We start from the raw sequence: 21,698 nt of genomic DNA, 5'->3' as shown, positions 1-21,698 counted from the left end.
GATATTTCAAACAATTTCGATTTAATTAATTGACTTCTCGGGTATCATTATCCACATGAATAGAAACACTCGCAAAATGGATAGTGGCGGGAATTAAGCTCTTAAGCTGGAAAACTTTTTCGGTTGCGTTACATTTTAAGTATATATTTAAGTATCGAAGTTATCTTATTTTATATTATCCCATTAATTATTCGTCATTACACTCATTTATATTTTGACGTGTTAGTTCTCTAAATAAACACGGAGCAATATCTTCGTATTACGTCGCGACAAATTTATTATATCTACATAGTTTCCAAGTAATAATTACCTTCTAACAACTATTATATTTAAAAAAAAAAAAAAAAAAAATACAAATCAAATATATCCTGCTCGCATACACACGTAAATTTTACACTCAAATTGATTACCCGGTATCTTATTTTGAGGCCTGTTTACATTACGCACAAAAATTTACAAATCGGATAATTTCGAATTATTAAATCACCAAAAATTATAATTCACAAATCTCTAAGTGATAATCCAAATACAAATAAATGTTAACATCAAATGTACATACATAGAATTCGAGTTATCTGGTTCTAAATCTGGAGGAGCGACCTTGATATTGAATACCATTAAAAAAAATTATAATTAATTTACTATAATTTTGATAGTCATCATCTGAAAACACAATTATTCTCTTCATATTAAAATATTGCACCATATGTTATTACATTACGTGAACGTAGAAGAAAGGAAAAAAATCAATACTCAAAGAATTCAGAAATTCAAAATCCCAGAAGCACGTCTGCAGAACGCCAATTTGCAGAAATATTCGTATAATCAAATTTTAGTATCAGAAAATACCTGCGCTATAAAGGATTAATCTAACCAAACACATTACATTTCTTAACCTACATGAATTCTTCTCTTAGAGTTGACATTTCAAACTAACGGACGGAATTTAAAAAAAATCAAAATAATTGGATATATTGTTGACTACTAAAATGAGACACCTTTCTCCTCCTTAAATGTCGTAAGTAACGATAAATCACACTATATTGGTTGCGCAAAAAAGGAAACGTGTGTTCGAATCCCGAAGGACGCGCGGTGAAAATTTGAAAGTACATTATTTCGAAGAGTAAACATTATTGAAATTACTAATAAACGTCGCTGCACATTGACTAGAACGAGAAAAAAAATACTTGAAAAGATCGCTGTTGGGTGTACCTGCTTCATGAGAGTGATGATAAAATTAAAATAAGATGTGACGATATTTTTTGCTCATCACAGAGCAAAGTCACACAATAAGTTCATAAAACAAGATGAACTTCTATTACGATTATTTTGATTTACTATGGTTACGCCTTTTTTCATCTAATTTTTAAAAAAATCAAACCAAATGTGTATAATTCAATTAACTCTAGAAGCAAAATGGCTTATTTGGGGGAGGGGAGGTTACGAACAATAAAAAAAACTGTAGAGATGAGATAGAAGGATAAATATATAGAGAGGAGAGTAAGATAAAAGAACAGATGTCGCTAAAATAGTACTCGGATCAAAAGAAGACTGCGACAAATGTCGACTTTAATGCCTAATACATCTTAAGAGGCTTCATCCCGGCGAAATTAAAATACCGCTAATTTTACAGTAATTATGTGATATCTTCAAATAGATAAAAGATAATCGAAATGTGGAACAAGAGCGCCCTAAACAATATCATTTTACATGAGATACCGTTATCACGACTCATTCTCTTGAAAATAAACTGAAAACTGCAAAATATACTCTTACTACCTAAAATAATTCAATATTATAGGTTAAATAAGCAAAATTCTAAAATAATAATAATACATGTATTTTATGAAATCTGTACTTAAATATTACTCTTTTGACATAATATTTAAAATTTTAAATTCTGCGGAACAACAATGAATTTCTACGTATTTCAAAGTTTCTACTATTCGTAACGGAATGTAAATATACAGGATGACCAAAAGATCTCGGATCATGATACATTATACCAAGTTATAATGTAACACACCAGAAACTGAGATGCTTTCATGCACCATTGTTCTCAGCTAACTTCTTCGTCCTCACGTAAGTATTTGCTGTTTTAATACCGTCAATCAGTTGTAGTCTCATTTGTTCGTCCCTCTTTTTCTTTCCATTATACCATCTAGCACGCCCTTCAGTGTACAGCGTAGAGTGATTATTGTAATATCACTCTACGGTATACAGTTCCTTCTCAGCTAATGTCCCAATCAATTTCTCTTTCTTTTTTCAGTTAATCAAAAATTGTTCCTTTCTTCATCACTAACACTGTCTCATTCGTTGTCTCTTGCACCCAGTTAATTCTCTCCGTTCTTCAAATCAACTTTTCAAATCTACTATTTGCATTGGTTTTGCGTATTACCCATGTTTCTGCCTCATGAGTACAATATTCCACACGAAATGTTTTATGAGTCTTTTTATTTTTGAAACTATTCAGCATGTATGAATAAAATAAAACTGACCAAAACATTAAAAATACTAACAACACTTGTGTAATATAACATCATCTTCACCAGGCTATAATTTGTCTGGAAATCTTTCCTCTTAACACTTTATTGAAAAATACTTTTCTTCCTAAATGCTATTCTCGCCATTTCTATTCTTGCTTTTGTTTTTCGTTGTCAGTTCGTGACCTCCCTAATAATATAACCTAGGTATTGAAAACTAACCATCTGTTCTACTTTCTTTCCCCGCATTTCTATATTTGATACGAACCACTTCGTTTCAATCACCATTGCTGTTGTTTTCTAACGTGATCCCTGAAAACTTTTAACTGCTTGGAGCTAAAATGGATCAATGATGAATCCCCCGATTTTAAAATAAATAAATTTCGTAAAAATACTCCGATTTATATAAATGATAGTATGTGTTCTTTCCGAGTATTAGAGACCTACTCCGCTTACTCTTATAATTTTAGGTCGAAATTAGTGAGAGGGAAGAGCGTGGGTCGCTCAATTCCGCAATACACTACATCATTAGTTATTATTAAAGTAAGCGTAGCAAAGCTTCTATCATTTAATATGACAGACGTTTCTGTGTCTGTCCGGCTATTCGTTTCACGACTACTCTGTGTATACGTACAAAACAATTTCCCAGTATAGCCTACGTAGAAAATTATTCGATTAGGTGAGAATTCTCCTTCCTCCGACTTAAAACTTGGGTTCCATGATAACTTTCGTAAAATATATTTAGTTTTGTTGCAATATATGCTTGGGTTTAAAATTAATGAGGAAAAATGGAGTAAATTTTTAAAAAAGTCACTGTGTACATGTTTTTTGAGGTTGATTGGGCTGCCTATCTGTCAATTGGGAAAAATTTACTTCAATGGGGGGTAAATTATCATCTCTTTAAAAAAAAAATACGTTCGTAAGAAAGGTATCAGACTTTTAGACAGTATTTTAAATAATAATAATAATAATAATAATAATAATAATAATAATAATAATAATAATAATATGTGTCTGTCATGAACTTGCATACAAAGGAGCCACCTTGGCCACCAGATTTATTATATGGATAGATTTTAGCCAGATCTAATTGCATACAAGGCCCTTCTCAATTTCTGGTTTGGAAGGATTGATGAGGGCTCAAAATGTATACATAGGAGAGAATAAATACCCGGGACGACAGATCCATAGTCTTCGGAGTTGCTCAAATAACTGATAACACTCCCGGTGCCGTTCAAGTTCAAGTTTATCCCGTATCATTATGAGGAGGGTGCGTGTAAAATAAGACGTCAGAAATGATCGTCTATTAATGTCGAATCCATAGTTTTTGAAAACGGTAAGGTGATTAACGACAGTATGACATTAGCCAAGAGGGAACATGTCAGCTGGCTGGGGAATTGACAGTGACTATGCTGTCTTCGTTATTTATATATTTCACTCATTTTAACATTAACAACGTCAAAGGCATTGATCTTCCTTATTTATTTACTTATTTGTGTATTGCGCTCTTATTTTTTTTTTTTTTTTTTTTAACTTTTAAATATGATATATTGCATATTGCATAAATCTTATTCTCCCGGTGTAAAGAACAGGTATTTGAGCTTGTATTATATATTACTTCTGAAGATGTTTGGGTTGCAGATAAGTCAAGAGTAAGGGAGTCAAAAATTATCTCCTTCTTTACTTCAAAATTATTACACACTGTTGGATCTTGAGGAAAATTATATCGGTAAACATTTAAATTTCAAAGGAAAGAAAGCTTCATATGCTTTCAGAAAGTTATATACACAAAAATTAATATTTAGATAAGCTTTCTTACTTTAAATTTTAGCGATAAAATTATTGAAAATTTTGCCGAAGTGACTTCCATCAAGAGGTGCCACTGGTTACACGATAAATGTAGTAAAAAATTATTTGACTTTGATACACCTTAGTTATATTTTTTAAAGTCTCACAATCCCTACTGCTTGGGGTTAAAATCAGTCAAAAATGACAGTAGAATTAATTCCTCTATAAAAATATCAACAATGGCGTTCGTGAAAAAAAAGACAGAAAAAAGAAATCCGATTCTAGTGAAATATAGCGTACGGTTGTCTCAGTTTTCTCAACCATCTTCACTGCTTGAGCTGAAATGATTAATAGTGAAAGAGTGAATTTACCTCCTTCTTCCGATTTAAAAACTAGGTTCGCTAAAATTTTTTACTAATAATCAGAACTTTATATAGACAATAGTATGTTTTGTTTCAAATTATATACTTAACTGCAATTGTTTGTGTTGAAAGAAGAAGAAATAATAATAGTAATAATAATAAAAACAACAACTTCTTGCATTTTAAAAAAAAATATGAAAAAATGTTCTGAGCTCGCCGCATTGGCATGATTCCATATATTAAAAGGATTTCTTTTTAAATGTGAAGTATAGAAATCCTAAAACCCTGTAGATTTCAATATATAGAAAAAAGACCAAAAGCACTAGCTACATAAAACGCCGTATACAAGTTCTCGTACCAAAAATTCTTCATTTCTACGTGGTATAGAGAACACTACATTTATTTAACAGATAAAGGAGGTAGGAAACAAAGCAATATGTTCAGTTTTTATCCACATTAAGTGGTTGCTTCTGTATATTGGGCGTTTCGCACACAAACACACAGAGGGAGAGAGGAAGAAAATACACATTGTCTGTCTGTTGTGAGACTACACATTTTGAAAACCGCGTAACTTACACCTATCAAAAAGCACTTTCGTAGTTTGAAGATCAAATCATTGTCAATGTTTACAACCTTGTATTGGAAACCAAACACAATACCTGTAATTAGTCTTGCAGATCAATTGTTCCTATAAAAGGTATCTCATTCGAAAAGTCATTATATGGATATAATGGCAGGAAACGAAATTGTGAAAGACAAAAAGACTATGGCAATAGGTTAGCTTTGAAAGATGCAAATTTCTCCACGAACCGTTTTGTCTTCAGTACAGTAGTATCAAGAGAGAGGGGAAACTGCACGCCTTTCTGGAAGAAAGCGCGTTACTTCTCCTCAAGAAGACCAGAGTCTTGTGAAAACTGCGTTAGAAAGGTCATTTCTTACTTCCATACAACTTTAACAATTAGCTAAGACTTATCAGCGACCCACTACTACTAAATGAGTGAAGATATTTTTAGGACTAATGAATCATATTAGCAAATTCATAAAAAAAATACACACAAATAGCGAATTTAATAACGAAGGAGTCTTTACAAAGGTTGATGCGCAAGACTGTAATGTTTTCTCAAATGTAGCAACACAGTTTTTCATTGATCTTCACACGTATCGACGATAAAATATTTGACACCTGTATGACTCCTTCGTTATTAAATCTCTGAAGAATTGCATACAACACCTGAAATTTTCGAGGGATTCCTTTATGAATCTTAACAATAGGATTATATTTTTCATCACCAATAAAAATACCGAACTGTAATAATTGTTACATTTCTTCATCTTTTAAGTATAAAATTTGCACAATATGCAACCCCTTTCTCCGAAAAAGAATCTAACATTGCTGAATTACTAGGAGTCTCTCAACAACAATTGTTATGGATTGTTTATTTCTCTTTTCACGGTGATGTTTATTGTTGTTTTGCACTAGCTATATATTTCATTTCGATTAATAAATGATAAAAGAATAGCTCTTGATATGACAGGTTTTCACCTCCTTTGTTATTGTTTCGAGAGAATACAGCATCTCTTCAGCATATTTAGTATATTTATCAGTCTATTTAGTAGAATGCAGCACCACAGTTGGTCTGTTTGTTCTGAGGTTAGTGGTATTCTATTGCCGGCTGACATGGTCGAGCGGTGTAAGGCATTTAGGCATGCAATCACAAGATCTGTCAAGGGATCAAACCCTTCTCAGGACACGGATGTTATGTTTTTCCTTTCGATGTCACTTCCCAATCCTCATATCTTTTAGCCTAAAAGCAGAATTATGGAGCGTAAACCTTATAGGTAAACTCGTACTTATGACCGTACAGGATGACATGATAAATAATTCAACTGCTGAATGTTTTCATATTCAATCAGTTAACGGGAAAATATATAAAATACTTGATATTTACCGCAAAAAAGAAATAAATAAAAATAAAATACAATTAAATTTAAAAAATAAAAATAAAAATAAATACAGGGATTTGTTTTGATTCGGCGGAGAGCCCCAAAGGCTCTGGCTCCGGTACTCTATGCCTAAGCGAAAAGTTTAAATTTATTTATAAAAATAAGTCCTAAAATTCTAACAAAAGTTATCTCACTGCATATTTGCTTAATTTTTTGCGTAGGCTTTTCAGTACTGCACCAAACACGTAACTCACATTGTGAAACTTCATTTACTGACTGTATATATAACTTAAAATGTTAAATTCCATTTTATGAGAAAACTCACTTTAGAAAGCTTGCTTTTACAACATACGTTTTCTCTTCTTTCAGGTCTTCGTCTCTTCTGAACCAGAAGCAAATAACTGCAGGATTTAGGTTTGAAAGGAATGTGAGAACTATGAGAGAACTTAAGGGTGAAAATCGACGCAAAATTTACTCCAATAGCGAAAAGTGTAAGGAAATAATTTCTAGATTGCTAAACGAGAATGGAAATAAAACAGATTTTATGTGTAAAGTTTGTAACAAATTTTACAAGACCGCTAAAATTTTAAAACAGCATGAAAGGGTTTTTCATAGAAGAGAACGAATACTTAAGTGTGATCATTGTTACAAAGAATTCTACTCTAAAAATACGTTAGATGCTCATATTCGTAGTTATCACACTGGCGAAAAAATAAAGTGTTCGCATTGTGATAGGACGTATTATGAGTCTTCCTCTCTAAGGGCTCATTTAAAACGTGTTTTTATAGGTAAAAGGCACAAGTGTCCGCATTGCGACAAATCATTTGTCAACAGATATGAATTGGTCAAACATTTGGCTACAAAGACAGTTGAATCAAAATCAAGATTTTTCTGCAATTATTGTGGAAAATATTTTACTGATAAAACATTTCTAAAATATCATATTAAACGACATATTGACGATGCAGCATTCAAATGTAATTCTTGCCAGAAAATGTATTCATGTCCGAAAACTCTGAATAAACATATGAAAGAATATCATAAGAAATATGAATGTGAACAGTGCGATCAGAAAATTGATGATAAAATTGAATATAAGAAACATTTAGGGACTCATATGAGTAGTCCGTGGTTTGTTTGTGATTATTGTGGCATGGCTTTCACCGATAGTGATGTGTATGAAGCGCATGTATCCAGACACCCGAGGAGACGATTTATATGTAATCTTTGCTCGAAAACATTTATTCACAAAAATAACTTCAAGCATCATTGGAGGTTAAACCATCCCGGTCAGGTATTACCAGAATTTGATGCAGAGATCTGTGAACACTGTGGAAAAAGTTTTACAGATTCATATTGCTTCCAAGAACATGTTGCTTCTCATAGAAAAGGGAAATCTTATATGTGTTCTCTGTGTAGACGTTCCTACCTGCTTAAGTCTAGCCTAAATAGACATATGAGGAAGTCGCATAAGGCAAACAATAATACAACATCTGTTCTTGTGTCATGTAAATATTGCGGAGAGAAATTTACAGATAAAACTGTACTACGACAACATTTTCGTACTCATCGAGAAAGGCGTACTTACGTATGTCATATATGCGGTAAGTGTTATATTGGAAACAAATCTCTGTACAAACACATGAAGGTTCATGATAATGGATCATCTAAAGTAGAAGATGTATGTTTTCGCAGTGGTCGTTATCTTTGTTCTCTGTGTGGACGTTCCTTTGCGTTTGGGAGTGGCTTATTAAGACATACGAAAAAGATTCATAATGTCATGTAAGATTCATTGTGTCATGTAAATATTGCGGAGAGAAATTCACAAATAAAATTGAGTTACAGCAACATGTCCATGGTCATCCAGAAAGACGTTGTTATGTATGTAACATATGTGGTAAGAGTTATATTAAAAACAAGTATTTACAGAAGCATATGAAATCACATGACAATGGATAATCTAAAGTACAGGGAACAGCAGCAAGCAAGGGTGAAACGAAAATAACAAAACGGGTCTACACCATAAGAATCAAAATAAATAGAATCAAAGCGTAGTTCTTGTAAGTGTGCAAATTTCTATAATAATACAATTGAGCTATGGATTCACGAAATCTCTGCTGCTTGGTTTCTAAACACATCAGCAAAAGTTTAGTTAGAATCCAGTAGTGTACAGAAAATGTAAATTCATATTTTCATTGATTGCATATCGTTTGTACACGTGTTAATAATTTATTAATTTTTACACTTGAAACTTGAGTTATTAAATTTATTCCTTTGATTTTTGTGCAGATTCTTTTATAAGAACGATTTCCTTTCTTGAATCTTAGTAACGTCTTAGTAACTCTAATCATGTCGATATATATATATATATATATATATATATATATATATATAGTCACTTTCAGGGATTCCGCCAGACCTCTTCCCCCCTAATGGTTGGTGTCACGCCCCTAAACTTCCAGTAACACCCCAAACTTCTGCCGTGATCCGAGCCTGAATAGGCAATTTTTCACAATTATTTCATGTTTTGTGCGAAGAAGTCCTATTTGAATATAGAACTCTCAAACGATTGAAAGAAGAAATTTCTTCAAGGGATTTCTAATTGAATCTTTCCTGTGAAGAATATAAATACATTATATTTCCTAATTTGTCAGCTCTGGCAACAAAGCGTGTGCTTCTTCCAATCGGTATCGCTTCAGTGGTGAGATCATCTTCAACAATGAATAGAATTTTAACTTCAGAACAGTGTCGGCTCACTCCAGAACACGTTAATAATTTGATGAAGGTGTCCTTGGAAGGACCTTGTTTACTTGATGTTTGAAGTGAAAATAAAAGTGTTGAGGCTGATTTTGAAAAGTTCTGGCTTGTGCATAGTTTATAACGTGCTTGTGAATGGTTGAGAAGTCCTATACGAGTGGCATCGGTTCAGTTGCGCCATGAGTGAATCAAAATAAATGAATTTGCATTTCAAAGAACATTAAAGAACTTGGAACAGTGATTTTCTATCTTTGTAAGACTGCGCCGCGGTTCACAAGTATGCTTGTAAATATATTTCCAATACTTTTTTTTTTTCATTAGGAACACAAGAAACATTTAACTTGACTATAAAACGAGCCCGCATAAGGCATGTATTGGTTATAAAGTGGTGTTACAATGTGAAAATGTGAAGGAGCCTAATGACGGTTCAGAGGAGAGTTTGTCATAACATGCACACGGTAGTCATCACGACTATTAATACATTCTTGAATATATGAGTCAAATTGGTAAAAAAATACAAAATTGCATTGGCTATAAATTTAAACGAGTAAGTTACCTACAATATTGCGATGAAGGTATCATATCTGCAATTAGCAATAAATGTTCTAGTGTATCATATTGTTGTTTTAGCACTTAAGATATCAGATTGAATTCATCTAACCTAACGTAACCACTGACTGATCTCAGTCGTGAAAAAATTTCATTTTAGGCAGAACAAATAGAAATCTAAGAACGACAAGAGAAGTGATAAATTTAAAACATCCAACATTTATTTGTCCATGCATATATTAATCAAGAAAATTACGACGGATTTTAGTTCACCACCAGTCAAGTGAATTAATTCGTTAATACTATAACTTACCTTGATTGTAATGGGTATTCACGCAAAATTAAATAAATAAAAAGCGAAAAGAAGGCCAATTCAACATTTTTTACTTTGTTGAAGTTAGGATTGCAGTGGAAATATATAATCTTTTGTGTTATTGCAGAATTATAGGATAATACGAGAACGGTAAAAATAATAATATAAGTTTTCTAAAATCAAGTTACCCTCACCCCGCTCAAATTTTTGAACACCCCCTGGCGGAAACCCTGGTCACTTTCATTGCACAATACTTTCGTTTCTTCTAGGTTTGCCGGATAAACGATCATAGCTCTTGCGTGCGGTAACTCCACGGAAAAATCTGTGTACAGATAGTTTACATTCTCTGATTCACCTTGACTAACGTTTAAAGCAACCACTATTCCACTTTGTCTATTCATAGATATATGAATTTAATCAACCAATGGATCTCATTCATTTTGAAGGAAGATTCCTAAAGGGTAAATAAAGTTTTCTTTGGGCAATAAAAATTTATCCCATAAACGTTACTTTCAGATCCAGGCAATTGTTCTCGAGCTATCAGTCACGTGAAATTATTGACTTCTAACGCTTTGAATGCAGACCAGATATGTATACATGGACATATACTGACTGACTAGCTGAACAGAAGGTTCTTATTAACACTTGATAACTACGCTACCTGTTGAGAAATTGTTTATATGATATTGTCTTCAGTAGTTCTCGCACACTGCGCATTGTTGTCCACTGTGTATGTTTGAAATCTCAAGGGTTTGGTCGTGGTTTAGATGCCTGATTAGGGAATGGTCTTGCTCTGTATAGTTTGAACCAGTGATCTTCACCGCGCTCCTCTATTTTTCTATGGTTGTGATTAACCTTTTACTACTCTTCTCTACTTCAAATTCTGTGTGATTTCTTTGTTAGAGCTGGTTTTAGGTGCTTGTAATCTCCTTTGTTCACTTAGCTTTTGAGCACTCATTCTGGTGGAGATGGTTTGGAAGTGAAATGTGCATGAGTTGAGAGATATGCATCAATTCATGAGTATTTTATTGGTACGCTTATTTCGGATATATTAGCAGAAACTTTTGAGTGTTTGTGTAATTGTTTATGTGCAGTGGTTTATTAAGAGTGTGTCATTGTGATGATGTGAGTGATTCCTGAGTGGCCTTCTGTATGGTGTGTACGAGTTAGTTATGTCAGGTCGGGCTCTAGTTGTCAAGGACTATTGAGTTGATGATGTTCTATGGCTTATGTGATGAATTTTAGAACTGATTGTGGTGTGAGAGTTGTGATGTGGCCGTGCTGTTTTCTTCATTGGCATGTTGTGTTGATTTCTCTGTTTTGGGTTGCGTCTGTAATTTCGAGTTCAGTGGTAGACTGGTTTAGCCCTTTCGGGATCTCATGGTACAATTTGTACCATACGGGTGCTTCATGGTACTACAATGAGCAAAATAAATGACGCGTCTCTTTATTTTGAAGTTTTTTGAAAATATCTCCGTTTTCTTTGTATGTTCGAAATCTCGGAAGGTTTCCCCAGCAGAAAAGGTTAACAACAAACCAGTTTTTAATATTTGTGTTAGATTTTGGCTTAAAATAAATAAATTAGAAGCAAAAAACATTAAATCGACCGAAATTACAAAAATTACCAACTCTGCTAAAGTGGGAAATTTCCAAGAAGGCGAGGGAATTCTGCAGTTCAACACGAAGCAGCGACATCTATGTAATTGAGAGAAATGTGGATTAAATCTACAAACGAAAATTTTAACGAAACATTTCTAATATGTCTTATTACGTGCATTATCTTCGAACTCCAAATATATGAATCTATGTAAGAATTAACGAACAGATAGAAATAACAGTTGAAATTGCCTAGCGGAAAGAACGAATTGATAGCACGATCATAATGAAAATCGTGTTTACCGTAGAGCTGGCTCATTTCACGTAAAAAAGGAATAGCTCAATTAGTTAAAGCAAAGAGTCTGTATGTCGGCGGTAGTTGGTTCGAGCCCCATAGAAGTGTAATTTTCATTTTTGTTACAATGGTTATTTTAATTTTTTTATTTGGGAAAGGATCAAATTGTAACATATGTGTAAAACTCATAACGATACAAAGTAAAAAAAAATCGTTGTTGCACTTGAATTAGTGTCCCTAATTTTTGTTTGCAGACAGTTTCGTAATTATTTTCCCTGTGCTCACTGCTCACTACATGCTCGCTGGTGCATAACGAATGTTTTCCAGTAAATGTTAATTCTAATTTCGAGAATTTTATAAAGTTTCACAATGTTTACCACTAGATAGTCTTCTATCTACTTTCTTGGACACTTTGATAACAGATTTCCCTATTAAATGTTTAATTTTCCCTAGATGTTTAATTAAGGAAAAGTTTTACAATGTATTTGTTTTGAATTGAAATTGTTTTGAATTTCCCACATGAGGTAAGTAGCCCGAAGGAGGAGAACTCAAGTAACTGATATTCTACGTAAAAGCAACCTATTGTAGAATGATTATGCTTCTTACCTTCAGCACATAATCTTTACGTTAGAGAGTCAGACAGAAAAATCCTGTCCCCCCCCCTATGACCACTTATTTTAAACCCTTACATGTAATGATTCGTGTCACATAATTTCGGCGCTCCAAAGGCAGTCATATTTAATAATAATAATAATAATCTTGAATATGCCACCCTTACATAATATAGTAACCCTAGACATCTTAGTTTAAAGTGCTTTTTTTAGTAATAATTTGAGCAACCACGTAACAAAATTTAAAATGTAGGAAGGGACACGACGTTTAATTTGCCCCTCTCTTTTCAAAACTTTCCCAACAGAAAGTATATACGTAATTTCTGGCAAGCAGGGCAGACAAGTTGAATAAGAAATATATTTAGAGCATCCCTTCCTCCTTCGTGAGTGGAATATCATGTAGCATTTTTTATTCTACCGAAGATTATCCTAGGCGGTTATAGTTAGGTAACAAAAGAAATACCTATAATATTTATAGCGCCCGTTGACTGTAATATTACCGCTTCTTTATTTGTTCGAGGGCGCCCTACGCTACCAAGGGTGAGAAAAAGAATAAGAAAAGTTTGTAAAGATTATAAAGCACTTTATATTTTGTCAGAAGCAAGACAGTGTATACACAACATTGCTTTCGTTAACAAGTGTTTCACCCTTGAGTCGCTTATAAAATTAGGCAGAATAAACTTTATGCTCCTTCGGAGTCCCATTATCTTCTATCATAATTTAAGGAAGGATGCAAAGCCCCCTTAACCCCCGTCTTGTAACGCCACTAAAATTAAATCTAGCTGATCGTAAATAATAATAACGAAAGTTAACAGGATCTGCAGGAGTTGACTTAGACATTTCCAACATATTTCCAGAGTTTCAAGTATCAGAAGCAACCTGTTTATAAAAGGAGTTACTACTAAAACGATGCTGTATTTCTAATTCAAACATTATTATCATAATGATAACACTTTAATACTTTACTTTACAGTCACTTCAATTAAATTAATTTTAACATATTACATTATCACATTAAATAATAATAATCTATAATTTGTTTTCCTCTCACTATAAATTTCTAAATAATATTAGTGGTGTAAAAATTGTTGAAAGTCTATAGAGAAACTTCTAGTATCTGAATGTAACAATGATACGTATGGGGACAATGCGTTATAGTATTTAATCCTGCTATATTAAAGCCTGAGAATGTAATGTTTAGATTCTGTACTAAATTAGAAGTAAACGTTTTGAATAAAACAAAATATCCATTGTAGGCCTATAATTATGTCAAAACTATCTCCAGTAATACAAGGGTGAATTCAAGTGATATAGTAAACAATAACGCCAATTAGCAAGCTGGAAAATATCACTGTCTTTGTTCTGTATTTCATGTTCACCAGGAAAATTTCAGGTCTCTCCCTCTTGCCTATTCACAACTGTATCACAAGATTTTAGGAACTTCTGGTTTCACAGAGAGAGATACAGAAAGCACAAGTTTACTTATTTGATCTCTAGTATCGTCACCTGTCAAATTTCAACAGGAAATGTCGTACATAATTTGGGTATTGTTACCTACAGGAACAAGAGAATAGAGTGCTGTAGAATCTCTGGCCTGAGTAGGGTAACTGTCCCAATAATTGACAGTATAAGAACAGTGTTTGACAAATTGCAAGTTTCTTCACCCTTTAAATGAGCCTGGCTTACTGATCTCTCGTAGAGGTACGAAGGCATCTTTCCTTCATCTATATAGACCATCATAAAAATAATAGACTAATAATTATTATTTTTTACAATATGTATACGAAAAGTTGATCATTGTACCAGTAATTGACACCAAGATTTGTGAGATTCACCAGGAATTGACACCTTGTGACCCAGTAATTGACATCTCCTAATATCTTATTCTAATGAACCATATAATTTTCTACCAACTTATTAAGCTGATTTATAAGTTTCCACCTGGATAAACATGTTTATTTCTTTCGCTAATATAGCTATTATAGTACTATTTTGCACTGTCCATCGATTTTCTGTTTTCTTTGGAGAACTACTACTTAGAGGCAAATATTAACAGTGGTGTGGGATTAACAATACTGCAAAGGAAGAAAAGGTGGCAGCATTTGCTTGTACCTAGTCCCGCAGTCTTGTTGCGTCGGAAAAAAGATGACAGTGTCAATTACTGGTACACTGTCAATTATTGGGACAGTTACCCTAATTAAGATTATTTTTAACTGAAAGTAGATATTAGTTTGTGATTTTTAATTGTTTTTTATTTGGAAGGAATGTATTAGACCTAAAAGTGCGAACAAAATATATTTTAAATTAATGATAACTGAAACGTATGCCTTTTCATCTTTTTCATTATGTAGAGAAATGTAGAAAAGGTAATGTGCGCATGATGTTAATATAGATCTATGGTCTGAGATCAAAATGGTTGCTTGAATAACTGTCTTTAATTTCGTAAACCTTTTAGTACAGTAAGAAATGGAAATGTCGTGAAAGTTAGGCGATTAATTTTGCATACTTAGATGTGATAAAAATTATTTTTAAAATGCTGGAGAATTAAATAAATGGTGCAGGATGCTTGATATGACATTGTCAATGTTTTTTTACTTTCATCAGGGATGGCCAACACCTCGACCGTGGTCTACTACTAGGACGTAAATCCTAACAGGTAGACCTCGCTGCACTGTGTCATACTGTCTAATCCAATCAGGCACACCCATTTCGGTGGACAAATTGCTAATTTCTGATATATTGCTCGGCTCTTGTTCCATGGTGAAATGGAAAAAGATTATGTAATTGCCACTACTTTACAAAAATATAAACCAAAGAAGTCAGTAGAAAACACATAAAATTTACTTTTTGAGGCTCGTTTTAGCGTCCCTCTGACTCTGGCGCCACGGCCAGTCGCCAGGGTTGCTCGGCCCTTGGTCTGCCCCTGAAAGTACGGACGCATAACTAAGGGCTGCGGAGGAGAGATTAACCTTCATGTTATGCCTCTGGTTTGACGTGTTTGAAATGTTCAGTAACTGATCGGTTAGCGAAATAATTTCGACGGTTACTGATATTTAAAGTTTAGCTAATATAAAGTTACCTAACCAAATACATTTGATATCGCAATGTCACAATTTGATTTTTCCTCACATAATAAAGAGAAAACTACAGTAATAAAAACCCTTACTCGTACTGGGCTCGAACTAACCTAATTCGTACAGACTAGTTGTTCTGACCGAGTTTCGATTTCTTACGCGAAAGAAGTCTGTTGTATTACGAGGCATGCTTTTCATTATGATCGTGCTGTTAATTTATTCTTTCGATAGGTAGTTTTCACTGTTTGCTTTATCTATATAAATAAATGTATAGATTCATATATTAAGAGTCTTTGGGCAATGTGTGTAATAATTTCATGGCAAATATACTTGCTTAAATATATGCTATGATTGGGCCTGATTGTGTGTTCCTATGTAGGTTAAAAAGGTCAAAACTGTTCGAAGTAATACGAACACGGCTTAAGAACAGGGACTGAACTGAGTTATCACTCGATTGACCTTGAGGGCAAATCACCAAACGGTAGCTATAAACGAAAATTCAGCATGGATTTCTGTGGAGTTCTGTTCAGTGATTGGCCGTTTGTTCTTAGGAGTAATATTTACAAACCTAATCTTTCGATAGAGCGCAATAGCAAAGAACCAAGTGGAAGGAATTCTTGCCTTTGTTAAAGTGGGGTACCACCGTGTGCAATAAAAATGTCGCATCTCTTTGAAGTGATACTTTATCGAAAATAACTCGTTTTCCTTTATATATTCGAAGTTTCTGAGAGTTTCAAAATGATGAAACATTACTGACAAACAAGGACGAATTTAGGGGGGTTCAGGGGGTCCGGACTCCCTCTGAAATCCCAACTTTTCTGTAAATTTAACCTAATTTTGGGGGTTATTTTAAAAAATTTTATTATAATTTATCCTAATATTCAAGTCAGACCCCCCAAATAGCTTTGGACTACTCCCAAAATAAATTTCTGCATACGTTCCTGCTGGTAAATATATTTTCAATATATTCGTTAAATTATAAAGTAAAATAACTAAATTAGGAGCAAAAAGCTTGAACATGGGTAACTTTTGTCCACTGCCAATATTGTTAGAATGGATATTAATAGCAAAAACTCCTAGTCAATGCTGAATCTTGGAACTTCACCCCGAGCAGCAAGCATATTTTCGAAATACGCTCAGCTCTAGCCAGAAGGCATTCTAAGCGAGTTACGTTTGGCAACATCGCACGGAAACAAATGAATGCCGAATTGCATTCTAACCTGTTCCTACTACTACTACTTTTGCTATGGATCTGTATAGTACAAGGGCAAACTTGTTTTAATGAAAATTTTAAAAAATAATCGTTAAATCACTTTTTGAATATTATTTTAAATCTTATTTTAACGAAAGAAGTGTTATATTTTTTTTAAAAAAAAATAGTAAAAATAACTCCCTAGACAGGGTTTGAACCCACGCCAAAACTAACTTTTCTTACTAGATGTTCTAGCTCACTTGGCCACGAGAGCCGACAGCATCTCGCGATTACTTTGTGTTATATTTAAGTCACCAACAGGATCACGATGTCACCAACAGGATCACAATATAGAAGTCATTATTTTTCCTACATTGCAGAGCTCTCCGAGATTTGATCATTGTCTACTCGGACTGAATTTCTTATTTGGAACCAAAATTTTAATATGAAGCCAAAAATTCCTTTAAAATAGACGAAAACTTTGAAAGTTCTAAGAATTTTAATATTTTTGCCTTTTTCCATAAGGGGGTCATAGCCTCTACACCGAAGAGCCCCCCGAGATTTGATCATTGACCACTCGCACTGAAATTCTCATTTCGAACCAAAATTTTAATATAAAGTCAAAAATTAAACTTTTACATCAATTTGAACTGACTTGGTTCCGGTTCAATCCACTATTATGTTTAGTTTAGTTAAGTGGTAATTTGTGACAGCTTCACAACATCAAAGGAATCTTTCACTTCACCGCCCCAGCCCAGGAGTCCGTGCTGGATCCGCCATTAGAATCAATAGACACTTTTCCTATTCTTTTTGTCACTCTTGGTTGTGTAGGGGCTAACTCGAACAAATAAAGAAGCGGTAATATTACAATGAAGGGTCGCTATACATTAGGTATTTCTTTAGTTACCTATCACTAACCGCACAGGGTCATCTTCGGTGGAATAAAAAATGTTACGTGATATTCCAATCATGAAGGGGGAGAGGATGCCTTAAATATATTTCTTATTCATTTTATTTGCCCTGCTTATCAGAAATTACTTTCTGTTGGGAGGGCACTGAAATGAGAGGGGCAAAATAAAACGTCGTGCCGCCTCCCACATGGTTGCTCAAACTATTACTAAAGAAAGCATTTTAAACTAAGATATCTAAGGTTACTTCATTATGTAAGGATGGCATATTACTACTACTACTATTATTTTTATTATTATTACCGTTATTATTATTATTATTATTATTATTATTATTATTATTATTATTATTATTATTATTATTATATGAATGTCTTTGGAGCACCGAAATTGTGTAAGACTAACCATGCTATGTAGAGGTTTAACATAGGTGGTCATAGAGGATTTTTCTCTATCTGACACTATCGTAAAGAAGCATCATCATTCTACAATTGGTTGCTTTAACGTAATATCAGCTACTTCAGTTCTCCTCCTTCGGGCTACTTACCTCATGTGATAAATTCAAAACAAATATATAGTAAAACTTCTCCGTAATTAAACATCTACGGAAAATTAAACATTTAATAGCGAAATCTATTATCAAAATGTCCAAACAAGTAGATAGAAGACTATTTAATTATAAACATTGTGAAACCCTATAAAATTCTCCAAATTAGAATTAAGGTTTACTGGAAAACATTAGTTATGCACCAGCGAGGATATTGTGAGCAGTGAATACAGGGTAAATAATTACGAAACTGTTTGCAAACAAAATTAGGGACACTAATGCAAGTGCGACAACGACAGTTTCTTTCTGTTTTTATTATCGTCATGAGTTTTACACATATGCTACAATTAGATTCTTTCCCACTTAAAAAAATAGAATAACCATAGTAATAAAAATAATAATTACATTTTTATGGGGTTCGAACTAGCTACCTGCGGAATACAGACTCGTTGCTTTAACTAACTGAGCTATTTGTTTTCTGACACGAACTGATTCTGTTCTACGGTAAAGACGATTTTTCATTACGATCGTGTTACCAATTCGTCTTTTTCCAAAGTTGATTTCCACTATTTGCTCTATCCATACGTTAATACTTGGCATAGATTCATATATTTGGAATTTGCAGATAATGCACGTAATAAGACATATTAGAAATGTTTCGTTAAAAGTTTCGTTTGTAGATTTAATCCACATTTGTCTCAATGACATAGATGTTGCTGCTTCGTGTTGAACTGCAGAATTCCCTCGCGTTCTTGAAAATTTCCCACTTTAGCAGAGTTGGTAATTCTCGTAATTTCGGTCGATTTAATTTTGTTTGCTTCTAATTTATTTATTTTGAGCTAAAATCTAACACAAATATTAAAAACGGGTTTGTTATTAACATTTCCTGTTGGGGAAACCATCCGACATTTCGAACGCATAAAGAAAACGGAGGTATTTAAAAAAAACTTCAAAATAAAGAGACGCGTCATTTATTTTGCTCATAGTAGTACATGCTACGGCGGAGCTTTATTTCTGGGACGATTTTATTTAATAAGTTGTAGAGTTGTCGTCATTGTTTCTTATGTATGAATTGTATAGACCAGTGGTTCTCAAACTTGTTGTTACTGCGACCCACATTAAATAATAAAATTATTTTGTAGCCCACCTCCTTTTATTCAAATACACATTGACATTTTACATAATGGGGGTTATTTCAAAGCAAATAAATTTTGTAAGTAATGTCTCTAATTCAATATTAGGTGTTAAGTAACAGTCTGTATGAGTGATTAACATGCAATTTACAAAGAACACTAGGAAAGTTTTGCAATAGAACAGAACTGATAATCACTGAAGTTTGTAACTTAGCGCGTGTTTAGACATGTCCAAACCTGCACTGTAGAGACTCTAGTCATTGTCTCAGTGTCAGTTGATTTTCAGCTGTGTTAGTGAAAATAGGTGGAGATGTCGTCGTGGTCAAAACCTGAATCCCGGGCAATTTTGCGCTACAGTTTTGCACGTGGTTTAAGCGTTGATCAGTATCTAGAGGAAATAACTCCTGTGCTTGGAGAGGATTGTCCTCATCGTACAACGATATTTAGGTGGTATCGGGACTCTCAAAAAGGAAATTTCAGCCTTGAGGACGCTCCAAGGTCAGGTCGGCCATCTTCATCTGTGACTGAACAAAACATTGCTGCAGTAAGGAAAATGCTTGAGACACATAGACGGGTTACATTGCATGCTTGGGCATTTATGCACCAGCAGTTCGTGCTATTCTCCGCGATCACCTTCGAGTTAGAAAGCTTTATACCCTTTGGGTACCACATGACTTGACCGCCGTGCAGATAGCACACCGTGTTTCATGCTGACGTGAAATGTTGAAAAAATTATAATGGAAAATCTTCCTCTGTGAACAGTATTGCGATGAAACTTGGCTCTATTACTATGACGTCCCGACCAAGGCTCAAAACAAAGTGTGGGTGTTCGGAGATGAAGAAATCCCCGTGGTTGTTCGCAAGTCTACATCAGTCAAGAATAGAATGGTGGCGGTATTTTTTAGTGTGCGAGGAAATGTCGAGCGAGTTGTCTTAGAAACACAGAAGACAGTCACAGGAAAGTGGTATACCGAGGAATATCTGATTAAAGTTCTTATAGCTCTCAAACAGTTGCTACCAAACTCAATGCTTGACACATGGTTTCTTCACCACGCTAACGCTCCAGCGCACCGTACAAAAGTTTGTTCAGATTATTTGGCCAGCACAAGACTAAAACTGTTAGAGCATCCTCCGTACAGTCCAGATCTCGGTCCCTATCACTTCGCGCTGTTCCCCCCTGTGAAGACCAGACTGAAAGGAAGGCGTTTTACAAGCGATGGCATCCTACTAAGGGCTTGGGGCAATGAGTGTGTCCAGATCTCTGCCGAAAGATGGCAAAGTTTCTTCAAGACTGGTTTCGAAGAATGGAAACATGTGCAATGTGTGGCGGAAAGTACTTTGAAAAAGTATAAGAAATAAGATCATATTGCAAAACTTTCCTATTGCCCTTTGTATTTGGGAATGTGAACACCGCGAGCGAACACAAATGTTGCAAAGTAGAACTCGATACTTACATTTTAATAAATCGAAATTTAGTTTTTTATGTCTATTGTAAATATCAGATTTACAAACTAAATTGTGATGTAAATTGATGAATATAGTGACCGTCTTTGTACGAGAATATCAGTCGGTGACGATCGAGTAAGTTGTAATGTAAATTTATTTATCAATTACTATATCATCTGAAATTGTACGCATGACCAAAGAGGGTTAAAGTGTTTCCATAGAAAGATAACACAGAGCTAATACTACTGCCGATGCAATGCTCCACTCCGTGACAGATTTTGACTCACTCACTGTCTTTCCATCTTAACCCAGCATCTTTACTGACTGTGCATCAGTGCAGGGCTCTGAGTAACTACTTACTTTTTACCTCAGTAACAAACGGTTCCAATATTATTTTCAGAATAGTACTTCACAACATATGTTTCTGCATCAAAATAAAATTTTCAAAATTAAAAGGAAAAAATTTCGTGACCCACCAAAAAACGGCCCGAGACCCACCAAATGGGTCGCGACCCATAATTTGAGAAACAATGGTATAGACTGTAGTTATTTACGATGATGAAGTGAGAGGAGTAAACACTTGGCGTCCGGTCTTCCTAAGGTGAGATTCCATCATATTGCTGGGGTTTGTGGTTGAGATGGAAGTGACTTGTTGATTGGGAACTTTCTGTTCTTCTATTAGTGGGCTAACGTTTTTCTT

General features: G+C 34.1%; 2 protein-coding genes across 4 annotated transcripts in view; both read left to right on the top strand.

Annotated features, from left to right (window-relative positions):
• Positions 1-8,855, top strand: part of LOC145690641 (zinc finger and BTB domain-containing protein 21-like) — a 47,624-nt gene extending 38,769 nt beyond the window's left edge. For all 3 annotated transcript variants that reach the window (XM_081765730.1, XM_081765729.1, XM_081765731.1), the window contains one exon: positions 6,947-8,855. In XM_081765730.1, the coding sequence (XP_081621856.1) occupies positions 6,947-8,363 (1,417 nt within the window). In that variant the 3' untranslated portion in view covers positions 8,364-8,855. The remainder of the gene's footprint in view (positions 1-6,946) is intronic.
• An 11,007-nt stretch (positions 8,856-19,862) lies between these two features.
• Positions 19,863-20,911, top strand: LOC145689465 (histone-lysine N-methyltransferase SETMAR-like). Its single transcript, XM_081763631.1, has 2 exons — positions 19,863-20,096; positions 20,315-20,911. Exons 1-2 carry the CDS (start codon positions 19,863-19,865, stop codon positions 20,909-20,911), a joined length of 831 nt encoding a protein of 276 aa, XP_081619757.1.
• The last annotated feature ends 787 nt before the right edge of the window (positions 20,912-21,698 follow it).

The sequence above is a fragment of the Thermobia domestica genome, chromosome 7 (genome assembly GCF_964235325.1).
Source record: "Thermobia domestica chromosome 7, izTheDome1.hap1.1, whole genome shotgun sequence".
Lineage (NCBI taxonomy): Eukaryota > Metazoa > Arthropoda > Insecta > Zygentoma > Lepismatidae > Thermobia > Thermobia domestica.
This window is presented reverse-complemented; position numbering and strand designations above follow the sequence as displayed.